Source organism: Grammomys surdaster, unplaced genomic scaffold (genome assembly GCF_004785775.1).
Source record: "Grammomys surdaster isolate TR1022 unplaced genomic scaffold, NIH_TR_1.0 193, whole genome shotgun sequence".
Lineage (NCBI taxonomy): Eukaryota > Metazoa > Chordata > Mammalia > Rodentia > Muridae > Grammomys > Grammomys surdaster.
Window position 1 is genome coordinate 4515650 of NW_021604638.1, and position 13109 is coordinate 4528758.

The 13109-nt window shown below is 45.0% G+C and overlaps 1 protein-coding gene and 1 long non-coding RNA gene across 3 annotated transcripts in view; one reads left to right on the top strand and one right to left on the bottom strand.

Annotated features, from left to right (window-relative positions):
- The window catches only part of Bcas1 (breast carcinoma amplified sequence 1), an 80900-nt gene that overhangs the window by 42957 nt on the left and 24834 nt on the right, over positions 1-13109 (top strand). For both annotated transcript variants that reach the window (XM_028769719.1, XM_028769718.1), the window contains exons 7-8: positions 1548-1754; positions 10015-10056. In XM_028769719.1, the coding sequence (XP_028625552.1) occupies positions 1548-1754; positions 10015-10056 (249 nt within the window). The remainder of the gene's footprint in view (positions 1-1547; positions 1755-10014; positions 10057-13109) is intronic.
- On the bottom strand, positions 1923-5047 carry LOC114623041. The gene is made up of 3 exons (XR_003711709.1): positions 4977-5047; positions 2085-2215; positions 1923-1945 (listed from the first exon to the last, which is right to left on the bottom strand). It is a non-coding gene; the product is annotated as an uncharacterized LOC114623041 (long non-coding RNA).

Below are 13109 nucleotides of genomic sequence, written 5' to 3' on the forward strand. Positions count from 1 at the left end.
ATCCAGAACTAAAAAATATTCTGAAATTTCCTGAATTTGTCTGGATCCCATTTTTATTGTCAGATATTTTTCTTTTAATCAGAAACTGTCTGGGAATTTAAGGGGATCCTGTCTCGAAGTCCAGAGTGCAAAAGATATGACATGGAGATGCTTACTGTAATGAAGTCAGCTCCAAAGAATCTGATGCTAAAATTGGAACGTCAGTATTCACTCATGTCTAGATAGGTTTAGGCTTTGTGAGTCCTTATCCAGTGATTGAGGGGAAGCAGAGACTAGGAATTAACGAGTAATTAATTTACTGGGGAAGAAAAGGTGTATTAAACAGATATGTTGGTGCAGAGCTGTGTTCCCAGACCTGAGATGGTATGATAGAGGCAGCAGGGTCAGAAGTTCAAGGTCAGTCTTGTCTGTATAAGGAGTTGAGGCTATCCTGGACTACATGAGGTCCTTTGGGGATGGAAAGAGAAAAGAAAAAAACAGAGGGCAAAAAAAAAGAGAGAAAAGGAAAGGAAAGCAACGTTAGATACTTTCAACTGGACTTTACACAGCTGAGGGGAGGGTGGGAAAGGGAGGCTGGAGATGTCAAGGGAGGAAGAGGGGGAGGGAACAGAACCAAGGGTTACCTCTGAAGAGGCTGCGTGTGGGATGTGAAGGGAATATCACAGAGCAGGAGTGCTGTCTGTGCATCTTCACCAGTGTTCAGACTCCTTCCTGCCTTCTCCATGGCCTGGATCTCCAAAGTGGGAAGCAGGAGAAAAAAATTCAGAACTCCTACGGCCGACATCTTATCTCCAGCCTTCCTTAGCTTCCAATTTGGCTTGATATGGAAATAGTGTTTATAAAAAAGATACAAGCTGGCATGCATGATTGTGTGCAGAGTCAGAATACATCTGTGGATGGTAGCCTGGTCAAAAACTATCTGGAGACAAGGGCCGCCTTGGCAAGATCTCTCTCTCTCTCTCTCTCTCTCTCTGTCCTTTCATTCTCTCCTTCCTTCTTATCTTTCTTTTTACATTGACTGAGTGGTTGACTGGGGTGTGTATATGAGTGTGCATGCACGTGCATGTGTGTGTGTGCATGTGCGTGTGTGTAGTGTGTACAGGCACAGGCAAGCCACAGTAGACGTGTGCAGGTCAGAGAACAACCCTCAGAATGACTCCTTCTCTCCTTCTGCTATGTGGGTTCTGGATTTTGAACTCAGTTCATCGGGTTGTAGGCAAGTTTCTTTCCCCACTGAGCTAAGAACTAGCCCAGAACTTCACTTTCTAATAACACACTTCCTCTCTCCAAAACCTACCCCCCTAAGTTACTTACATAAGCGCCATTACTAACAAGTCTCCCCCTTTTTTCCTTCTCAAAAGGAAAATAAAAAAAGGTTTTAACATAAAGCAGAAGAAAATTAGCATAAAACAAAAAAAATTTGAAAGAAAAAAATTTAACATCACACCAGACCCCAGCCCACGCTTATATTAACAGAAAACCTTTTACTTTCGAAAGCATGAAATTTTTCGTGTTTCGCTTTTCTTTTTAAAAACAAAACTTTACAGGATACTGAGAACTCACCCACTACTTCAGCCAATCTCAAGTCAGACAAAGCCAACTTCACACCCCAGGAGACCCAAGGGACCAAGAGTGCCAAAGGCTGCAGCCCGCCAGGCCAGGTACCACCTGGGACAACCAGTGATGCAAGAGAAGGCGGCAAGGAGAAGACAGGGCCCACCTCGTTGCCGCTAGGAAAGCTGTTTTGGAAGAAGGTGAGTCTGTGCGGTGTTTGCAGGGTCCTTGAGGCCGAGGTAGCTCAGGAGTTATTTCCGGTGGGCCAACGGATATTGACGATTCTCAGAGGTTATCTTTCTCCTCCTCCATGATTCAACTTGTCATTGAATCCAGGACTCCTAATGTACTCCCGGGTGGAATGAGTCGCGGGTCGTGCAGTGCGCAGGTGCTTTGTTGGGGAGAAACAGAGACAAACAAGTAACAGTTTCATTCTTTGAATGGCCTGGATCAGTGGCAGAAGGCTGTGGTGTGTCGTGGGTATATTGTCCCCTGTGATGGTCGGTAACCTGGGCTTCCTCAGCACATACCCTGTCTGGCGAGAGGGTGTTCTGTCTTCATCCCTCCCTGTTCAGATGCAACCTTCTGAGATGATTCTTGATCCCCCATTTTAGAAAATAAGTGTGTCCACCATATCGACAGCAGGGGCGAGGTGTGTGGTCTACAAGAAAGGTAGAGGAGGTACGCTGTACACAGAAACGTTGGCTGGGCTGAAGTTTTGCTTTGGTGCAGAGCAAACCCCACTGTAACGCCCGACCCGGTTCAAGTTTCTCCAAGAAATGAATGAGAAGCGCGCGGGGGTGGGGGGGGGGAACACGCACAGCTGGAAGCACCAATCTCTCTCGGTGGCTTCTTCAAAACCTGTGCCACTTGGCACACTGCACAGAACAGTGAAAAATGTAGACTTACCCGATCCACTTCACTCTCTTGTGGAGAATCCAGCTGGACACACCCCTGAGCCACTTTCTGGTTTATTTTTTGTTGTAGAAAGTTTTTCTTCTAGATACTTCGAGAATACTGATTCCAGATCATTCAGGAACACGTTGTAAAATGTCAGCTGAGACTCTTAAGCCTCTTTCTGCCTCTACTTATTAATTTAGAAATCTTTTGCCAGAAGTATAACATAGAAGACAATGTCTAAACGATTTACATGCACATATTGGTGGCACAGGAAATTACTCCAGTGACCTATATTTGAATATTCACATTTAAAGAATGATTCTGTATTCATATATGAATGAGACATATGTATTATGTACATATATTTATCATCTATGTAACTATATGCCATATATACAAGTACATATGATAGCTATACACATATTCAGCCAGGTATGATGATTCACGCCTTTAATCCTACCACAAAGGAGGCAGAGGCAAGAGGATCTCTGAGATTCCAAGATTAGCCTGGTTTAATGAGTGACTTCCTGGACAGCAGGATTAAATAGAGAGACCTAGTCTCAAAAACAAAACAACAGGACAGCCAGGGCTACACAGAGAAACCCTGTCTCGAAAAAAAACCAAAAAACAAAAAACAAAAAAAAATTGTACGTATATTCAAAGTAACTTGAGATCAATATACATTTCTGCAGCCTCTTGCGGAGGACCTGTATTCCATTCTGGTACCCATGTTGGGAAGTTCATAGTTTCCTGGAACTCCAGCTCCATAGGACCTGACGCCTTTGGCTTCTGTGGACACACACACACACACACACACACACACATACACATACACATACACACACGCATGCGCACATACACACATACACACAAACTAAATCATTTTTTAAAGCAGATTATTGCTCGAGGTGAGGCTAGGTGTGTTGAGTTTAGAAAGGAATCCAGTAAAAAGGGAACGTGTTATGTAAACAGTGGTCCCAGTGTGCTGAAAATTTGGATTCTCCAAGAAGCGCACATCAAACAGAAGAAGTACATGAGTGATTCCTGAGGGAGATTCCTGTGGATGGCAAAGGGGTGGGGAAACTGGGAACCAGTGTTGAGGCCACAGTGAGAGGTTGTTGGGGGAGGGGGAGGAAAGAGGAAAAAGGAAGGAAGGAAGGAAGGAAGGAAGGAAGGAAGGAAGGAAGGACAGACAGACTGGGCTTGAGGCTGGTGCTGACAGAAGTACGCAGGCGGGGAAAGTTACAGCTATTCACGCTTCGAGTCCCACACTGGACAGGAATACGTGACCCAGGACCCCCTGTGCTCTATCAGTGACAGAGTTATCAGAGTGCTGAAGCTGTGACAGGTGGAATCTGTCCCTGCAGGAAGTCTGACACACCTCCAGGATGTTGTCCCTGTCCTGGCCATCTGGGCTACTGTCGCTCACTGACAGACCTTTCCACCCTCCCGTGCCCACGAGGCAAGGAAACCCCAACAAAAGGCTAGACGCTCCCAGACACGACGCCCCCAGACACACCAGCAATGAGATGATACATCAGGCTTTGTGGGACATCTGTTTTTGTGGGACACAGATGTTCATCGGACATCTGTGAGCTCACGCATTCCAGCTGTCACGTGATCGAAATGGGCCATCTTCTCTCTTAAAGAAACTTTAGGAATGGAATGTATTCTTTTAAACAAGAGGGCGCTATGGGTGGAGCTGACGTGGATAAGTTACGTGCTGTGTCGCTCTTTATAGGTTTTTTTTTAATGTTTTTATTATTAGATCTCTGAGAATTCTGTGCAGTGCGTTCGATAATACTCACCCTCCCCCACGACTCCCGCAGAACCACCCCTCCCCTACCCACCCAGCTGTACGTCCTGTTTTTAAGCTTCTTCACCCTTTCAAATCTATTTTGTGCCGCCGTTTATTCTTGGATGTGTGGCCTTCCATTGGAGTGTAGCCAACTTCCCACTCTCTGTCTCATAAAACCAACGCTCAGTCTCCCTGCAGCTGTCAGTCGCCAATCATACCTTGGCGAGGGTGGGACTTCCTGTCCACCTTCCCTCTATGTGAGCATTTAGTCTGGCTTATAGCTCCTTGTTCTCAGCAATACGCAAACCTTCCATGGAACTCTGCCAGTTTTTTGAATGAGAGTGTTTACTGTTGTTAACAGGCTGGGCTACTTTTTAGATTAAGCAATTAAGAGCCAGGGGCTACTGGAGGAAGTTGGGGTAATTAATCTGTTTTTGAGGTTTGAATGATTCATATCAGACATTCCCTATCACAAAGAGGTTGAAAAAACTAAGACAGCCCCCACATGTTATTAAAATTATTAATGAAAAAGAAGTAACTTTAGTATAAATTTAAGTGTGCTCCACGCACTATTTGTAACATATTTATGCCAGAAAAATTATTTGTCGATCTGAAGTTCAGATTTAATAGGACATTAATCACTAGGCTGCCCCTTCCAGGAAGCCTCTGAGATCTGGTCTCCGTCTTGTTATTCCATTTTTAGTCTGGGCAGCTTGTGTCTTACCTTCAAAACACCGTATGCTCTTCATTTGCACCCAAGTGAGACTCTCTCTCAGCCGCTCTGTTCAGTTTTCCTTCACACTTCTGCAGCACCCTCACAGAGCATTCTGGGTAATCAAACTGTCTCTGCCCTTCATCTGGCTCATTTGCTCACTAGCTGTGGAGGACACCGAACTGTCATCTGGTCCTCCTGGTCTCTCAGCCATAGACTTTTCCTAAGGACAGAGAAGAGGGGCAGAGGGCTGCCAAGGCTCTCATCTGCCCCTGGGTACTGAGCTGGGAAATCAGGTCAGGGGCAAATACAGATGAAGCACAAGACCCAGACTTGGTTCATGATGGTCGGTGTTATCTTTCAGAGAGGAACAGAGACACTTCCCACTCCCTCCATAGAAAGATAGGCTTTTGGCATAGGAGCAAAGCTCCTATGGTGGAGACAACCTAAAACTGACAAATGACCTTAGGAGAAATGGAAATGCCCAACAGGATGTCAGGCAGCCCCCTGGTGTGAGTCGTTACCACAGTTTTGCCCTTCATCCTAGACATTCTGTGTATTGTGAGCTCTGTGGCTGCATCTGATTTGTCTGGACACAGCGGAAGACTGGAAACCACAGCATGTGGCGGCTCCCTCCGTGGAAGCCTGTGGAATCCGGACTGGGTCCTGTCTTTATCTGTTTATCAGTAAAATGTGTACTATGTCATACAAACTCGAATATCGACCTCACCAGCTCGGTGAGGTCATTAACACAGACGGAACGGTGGAGAGTAAAGACATCGAGAAAACAGACTGAGGTTGGTATGACCTAGAACTTTGTGTTACAAGAGTCAGTGTGCCCCTTGACTATGCAGAAAATGAGCCATTAAGGTTCTGAGACCCACGTCACACCCTGCCTACCCCATTCCAACTTAGGAGCCCTGTGTAAATGAAGCAGTGTTTACAATGACTCCTTGTTATTGGGGTTGTTAGGGTGAGAGCCTGGGTCCTGGTAACTGTTAAAAGCTAGGCTATGCATCCTCGAGCCACCAATAGTGAAAGGGGAGGAGTTTAATGGGGCCACATTTGGAAGAGGAACAAATAAAGAAGCCCAGTGACCCCAGACTCAGTCTTCTGGTCCTGACATGTGGTTTATGGTTACATAGTAACTAAGCTGGTACATGGTTACATGGTAGCTAAGCTGTCTTGATCAAGATGTGGTCCTGCCCATCAGTGATTCGTCAGTGTGTTAATTGCTTTGCATATGCAAATGAGCCACATCAATCTCCTTGAACTGATGGATATAAACAAATCTATGTCCCGCCCCGACTTGGCCTGTCTGTGTGGGTCTAGGAAGCTAAGACAAGTGATCATAAATTGTTCTGAGATCTATGACCACAATGTCCAGGATTTGGCGTCTGAATTGATTTTCGATTCCATGCGGTATGAAACCGTGGCTGGACTTGGCCTCTTGGCCTTTCTGAATCTTTATGTTAACTGGATGTTTCAGTAGCTACTGGTGGGGAGGCAGAACCTTCCAGCAAACTTACGAAATTATACAAAGTTCAGAAAGATTTGCTGGTTCTTGGGTACAGTCCTACACACACACACACACACACACACACCTTAACATTGCATGGTACAAGCTGTTTTCATTTTTCCATATATATATGAATGATTGACACTTGGCAAGTACTCTGCCACTGAACTATATCCCCACCCTCACCCTAATTTTTGAGTTTGAGGCAGGGTCTGGACTAAGCTGCTGTTGGCATAACTCTCACCTCAAAGGGAGCAAGGCTTTACCCTGGGCTAACTGTTAGAGAGCGTGGCTCAGGAACAGACTCAGGTTCTCTGAAACACCACATCCCAGCAGCAACGGTTTCATGCACTTTTCATCTTAGCAGAACGAAGAAAGTCATAAATCAGCATGCTTGGTGGAAACATCAGCCCACAGCAGTGCGGAGCATGGTCTCCGATGCTATCTGGAGACATTCTTAGCTCTGGGGTTGATGGAACACAGGCATCCGTTTGTGAAGACCACAACAGCCAGCCATGTAGCCGTAGCCCCTTTTAGCAACCACTCACAATTAGAAGTTGTGAGCTTTGTTTCCTCATGTGCTTTTTATATGTGCTGCCGTTGACACAGCAGAAATGCTGATACCACGTTGACTGAATAGTTCTAAGCAAAACTACGGACAATGTAAAGAAAAAAAAAAGATTACAAATTCAAGTGGTATAGGACAGTATTGAACTCAAAGATGCTGTCAAAGTTATTCAAGTATGGGGGAGGCTCAGTTGGGTTCTCAAAATAAGGACTGTTAGGGCAAATGAGATCACTCAGTGGGTAACGGTGCTTGCTGCCAAGCCTGATGACCTGAGTTCGATCCCTGGGACCCATTTGATGGATGGAGAGGACTTCTGTAAGTTGGTGTCTGACCTCTGAAGGCATGCTATATCACACATAAAGGTACACACAAATAAGACACTTTAAAAAAAGGAATGCTTTGCTGAGTAGTCTGACTATTACAAGTGTTAACATGTCAATCTCAGATTGCTCACAAACCCACTAGGTAGCTAATCTTATCCTTCCATCCTCTCACCCCAAGTGCTGGGATTTTACAGGCATGTGCCACCATGCCAGGTGGTGTTGGTTATGGGATCGGAGGCTCTGTGCATGCCAAGGAAACATACTGCCAACTGAACTGCATCCCAAACCCCAAAACACGCAGAAGGCTCTGGAAATCTAAAGCCACAGCTAAGATCAAGGAAACATCAGTGTTCAGAATGAACACCCCCATGCCCCTCTCTGTCCCCTGTGCCCTGAAACTGTGTCACACCTGTGTCACAGTGTCTCCTGAAACTGACAAGCTAGGAACTTTACGGACAGAAACGTCCAAGATACAGACTGGCCTTGCTGCAGAGAGCTGGGACTTGAAACCCTGTGGGCTCTACTCTTAAACAGTGGGGTTGTTTACTTGACACAGTGTGAACAGTATGACTCCTGAAGCCATTGTGGGTTGGGCTTGAAGAAGTCTGACTTTAAAAATTATCCTTTGAGTCTTTACCTGTGTGTAGTATTCAGTAGCTTCTGTCTTGGTTACATCTCTATCGCTGTGATAAAACACTGTGACAAAAGCAAGGCATGGAGACAAGAGTTTACTTCAGGTCACTCTCCATCACCGAGGGAAGTCAGGGCTGGAACTCGAGGCAGGAATCTGGAGGCAGGAGCTAAAGCAGAAGCCATGGATGGATGTTCCTTACTGACTTGTTCCCCATGACCTCCTCAGCCAGCTTTCTTATAAAACCCAGGGCCACCTGCCCAGAAGTGGCCCCACCCACAGCAGGCTGAGTCCCCCTCCCCACTGATCACTAAACAAGACAAAACCCTGCAGACATGCCTGCCCGCCAAGGTTATAGAGGTGTTTTATCAGTGAGAATCCCCTCTTCCCAGAAGTCTAGGTTTGTGTCAAGTTGGCAAATGCCAACTAGCTCACATGCCAAGAAAGCAGCAATCCTTGTAAACAGCTTCTGGCTGGAGCAACGTTTCCTCATCGACAGAAGCTTCCAGAAATGTTGTGTTCTTCTGTGCCCAGGATGCCATCGATATGGAAACAAGATGAGCAGAAGGAAACAATCCTAGCTGATGGTCCTAGCTAGGCTGACAGCTAGTTTATAGTAACCAGACAAGGGGTTGGCCTTCAGCATGGCATCCTCACTCTCTGTCTGTTTAACCTTAGCAAGTGACTTGGCTTCTCTGTGTGTTTCTTACACCGTAAATGGTGGTCATATATGTATTGTTTGAGATGCTTTAAAGAAGACAGGATGTGGCAGGTGCCCGAGGGATTAGTGTAGATATCCCTTCTCTCCTTTCCTTCCTGTTACTAGGCAGGACCAAAGTCACTTCCCTAAATGGTTTTAACTTAGAATCCAAGAAGTCATAAAAAGGTCTGTGAGCATACTAGTATCATTTGTGATGTATTTTGTTTCTGGAAAATTCTCAAAGCAGCCTGTATCCGCCAATACCCCATACACCAAAGTTTAAGAACCACTGAAGGAAAGATATCAAGATGACCTCCAGGGTCATAGACATCTGATAGAGAATAGCATTGACCTTTGGAAGATTCAGGATGCCTCCTCTATTTGGAGCAGGACTCCGGATGTCTGGAGACTCAATAGGATTCAGTGTCTGAATTCAAGTGTGTGTGGAACTCCAGGGCCTGGCCTTTCATGGACTATTCCAATCCAGGTTGAACTTGAACAGGACAGAGTTGTCCCAGACTGAGGGCTAAGGTAGGAAGCAGCCTCTAGTGCTGACCAAAGACTATGGTCAGATAGGGCTGGGACCCTCTTATGGGGCAGGAGTGCCTACTTGCTCCATAAAGACCTGAGGAACATTTCTCTATTTCTCTCATAGAATTTCCCCCAAGACGTTTATGTTTTCCCTAACAGTAGCTGTGTTTTGAGGGGCTATATTTTTTTCTCCTGGGCTAGAGAGGTTGGTAGAATGTTTGTCCAGCAGGCAGGGAGCCCTGGATTTGCTTCCCAGCACCACAGAAGTGAGTGCAGCAGTATACACTTGAAATCACAGTCCTGGAAAAATAGAAGCAAGAGAATCACAAGTTCAAAGTCATCTTTGATTATAGAGTGAGTGCAAAGCTAGCCGGAAAGGTATGATATTTAGCAATAAAAATAACTATTGTTACATATTATCATATAGTTAATATTGTTGTTCTGATTTGACGGGCTAATAGAAAATGTGAAGCAAATATGTGCTTTTCCATAGCCGCAACTTTGTGGTTCTTGTTTTCTGTGACATTCCTGTCCCATGTGTACCTATCTGTAACATTGTATTTATTCTGTTTGTTGCATTTTGAAATACACAACTAGCTATACTTACTGTATGCTTGCCTTTGTGGAAGCCTCCTTTGAGTCCTTGCTAGAACAGGTCCACATTAGCAATGTAGTATCTGAGAACTGCCCTACTGGACTGGTAGACCAGATAGCCCTTTGCTTTCACAGGACTTGTGTCGGTAATACCTTGACTTGTTTTTGTTTTATCTTCTTCTAGTCAGTTAAAGAGGATACACTTTCCACAGGTGCAGAGGAGAACGTAAGTGACTGGGTGCCATCTTAAATCATTCCACTGTCATCTTTGGTGTGCTGGGCCATTGGGCACTCAGTGTGGAGATCCCTAATTTGCACATCCTGTGTAGACTCTTTCATCCCTTTTTATGATTAGGGACAAAAGGGAGGGGGGCACCAATACTGAATCAATTTGTTTTATGATCCCCAATAATAAGGGGAAAAAAAGTAAGAGCAAAGCCAGCACATTCTCTTTTTAGCTTGTCATCCTTTAGGGCTGAACGAGTCTACTGCACAGAGTAATGGCTTTGCACATCTGTAAGGGATGGGGTTGCATCTTCTGCTTCATTCTGCATTGATTGCTCCTTCGCTTTCGTTTCCATGGTTATCCAGGTTCTCGCTAACTTTGGGTGGTACTCAGGTTCGTTCATTTGCCTCAGACATGAGAGATAATGTCCCACAGCAATAATCCAAACTGTTGACTCTGATAGAAAGCTGACCAAAGGGATTTGCACCTGATAGACTGACAGACAGAATGTTCTAGAGATAGTCTAAGTTTTTTAAGTAGTACGTTCATATCTGAGGGGATGGCACTGTGTGAGCTCTCTCTTTCTCACACACATACATGTACCTTTTGAAAATGTCATCCCGAGCAATTAATTGATGGGGCCTCGGGAACTTCAGGCCCAAGACAGCAGCTCCCAGTGCTGAAAGCAGTGCAGACGTCGAACATTTTTATTTTGGGACCAATGACTTCACAGCTTCTTAAGATACAACAGGACATGAGCACTTTGTCCAAGCAAAATGTGGCTGGATCCTTCTGGGGTCTCGTGTCCCGTTACTATGAACAGCATGCACGCGTTCAGTTACTGGAGCCAAGTGCATGCTGGGAATCCAGATAGTTTCCCTGAATGTTAGTCGTGAACACTGGAAGAGCTGTGTATGATTCCTTTTGTGTACTTTTTATTGGCATACACACACACACACACACACACACTTCACATGCTATTAAATTACATAAGGACATTTTCACACAAGCATATAGTATACTTTGAGTGTGCTATCCCCACACTCCTCTCCCCTCATTGCACTTCTCATTCCCCTCCCCCATTCCCATTGTTCCCCTAAATGTGTTATGATTCTTATAGGAGAAAAAGCCTGACAGCCTGTTGGTTTTGTTATTTATTGTTCCTCCTCTCTTCATTTGTTCTTTTTGGTCATTCATCAACTCTTTCTTTCCTTTCTTCTTTCCTTTCTTGAATTGAAATTAATAACTCAGCAGGGCTTGGGCTGCTCGTGATTCCAGAAAGTTCTTGTGAGTTTACTGGATATTTTCTGAGAACCCAGAATCTTCTCTCCTGTTGACCTGAAAAGCATCAGCCAGCTTGGAGATTCTGAGTTCTCTAAGTTTTGGGGGAGAAATCAATGTATTCCTTCATCCCAGGAGCCCCATAGTCCCTGCAGCTCAGGTGTTAAAATCTGGAGTTGATCTGAAACAGCCAAACGTATTTCACCTTGTGCTATACACTTAACATGGACTAGGAGTGAGTTAATTAATATGTTCCTAATATCAAAAGAAGACAAAGCTAGTGGGGACGTGAAGAAAGGCAAGACATTTTTAACAAAATGAAGAATGTTTTAGACATTGCTTCCCCCCACCCCCACCTCAGTTAGTCCTACACCTTCCATTTCTAATTTTAAGACTCCACATTTCCCATCTAGCTGCCCACCACGTGGAGAGAATGAGGCTAAACAGTTATGACCTAGGCATCATTATCCCCAGGTCATAGTTCCACTTGAACCTCAGTTTACTCATCTCTTAAATGGGGATAATGATTGAACAAGTTTGAGGCCCTGGTGGGAATTAAATGAGATGCTAATTTGGGCAACAGTAAACCACAGTTCTCAGACCAAATCTAGTCTACCACCTATTTTTCTTATCTGGCCCATAAGTTAAAAGTAGTCTTTTATATTTTTAAGTGGCTGGAAACAAATGAAAGAAACATAATTTCATGACATGTGGAAATCACATAAATTCAAATGCCAGTGTAGACAAATTTCATTAGAACTCAGCCATATGTCTCTTTATGCTTCATCTCTGGATGCTTTGCCAGGTGGACCAAGGCAGGCAACACCTTTTGCAGGGAAGGCTGGCTACCCCCAGCGGCAGTGCTGGTGAGTGGAAGATAACATAGAGAGTGCTGCCCCCCCCCATTACTGTGCTAGTTCTCAGGGAAATTATGCGCTCTCTTGCTGGCTCAGCATCCAGGTGGAGCTCAGGAGTGTAAAACTGAAGTTCATTTCATTTCTTCCTCCCTGGAGAGGCAAGCACATACACTGCGACAGTGTCCGGCGCTCCCTCACTGCAGGGCAGTCAGAGCCTCTGACTCCTGAATTCTGGAGCAGCATGGTTGGACTGTTATGGATTGCTTCTTTTCTGTACCCGTATACACCCTTTCAAAAGCCAGTACACAGCCCACCGTGACCCCTTGAGCAGAAGGTGCATGTGACACCAGCATGACATCATGTTTTCATGAAAGACCACCGGAAATTTAGAACTCCTTCTAAATTTAGATTCTAATTCTATGGGAAATAAAAGCTGGGCCAGCAAGATGGCCCGGCGGGTAAAGGCACTTGCTGCTAAGCCTGAGAGCGTGAGTTTGATTCCTGAGACCCATGTGGTGGAAGGAGGGGACCCATTCCTGAGAGTTTTCTGTCATGTGCACACCCCCACCACAAACACCTACAGATAAATAAACATTTAAAAGATTGAAAAACAATTTAGCATAGTGGTGCTCACCGTTTATCCCAGCACTCAGGAGGCGGAGGCAGAGGCAGGCAGCTCTCAGTGAGTTCAAGGCCAGCCTGGTCTAGAGAGTTCCAGGACAGTCAGAGCTACTTATATAGAGTCCCTGTCTTAATTAATTAATTAATTAATTAAAATCTGTTTCATCTGTAGCAGTTATGGAAAAGCTTGGGTGTGACCCAAGAATCTTTGGGCCTTGGTTGGTTGAAATATTATAACTGATGAAACTATCTTTCCTTGCTAATAATGTATCGAACCAAAGCAACTGCCACTTC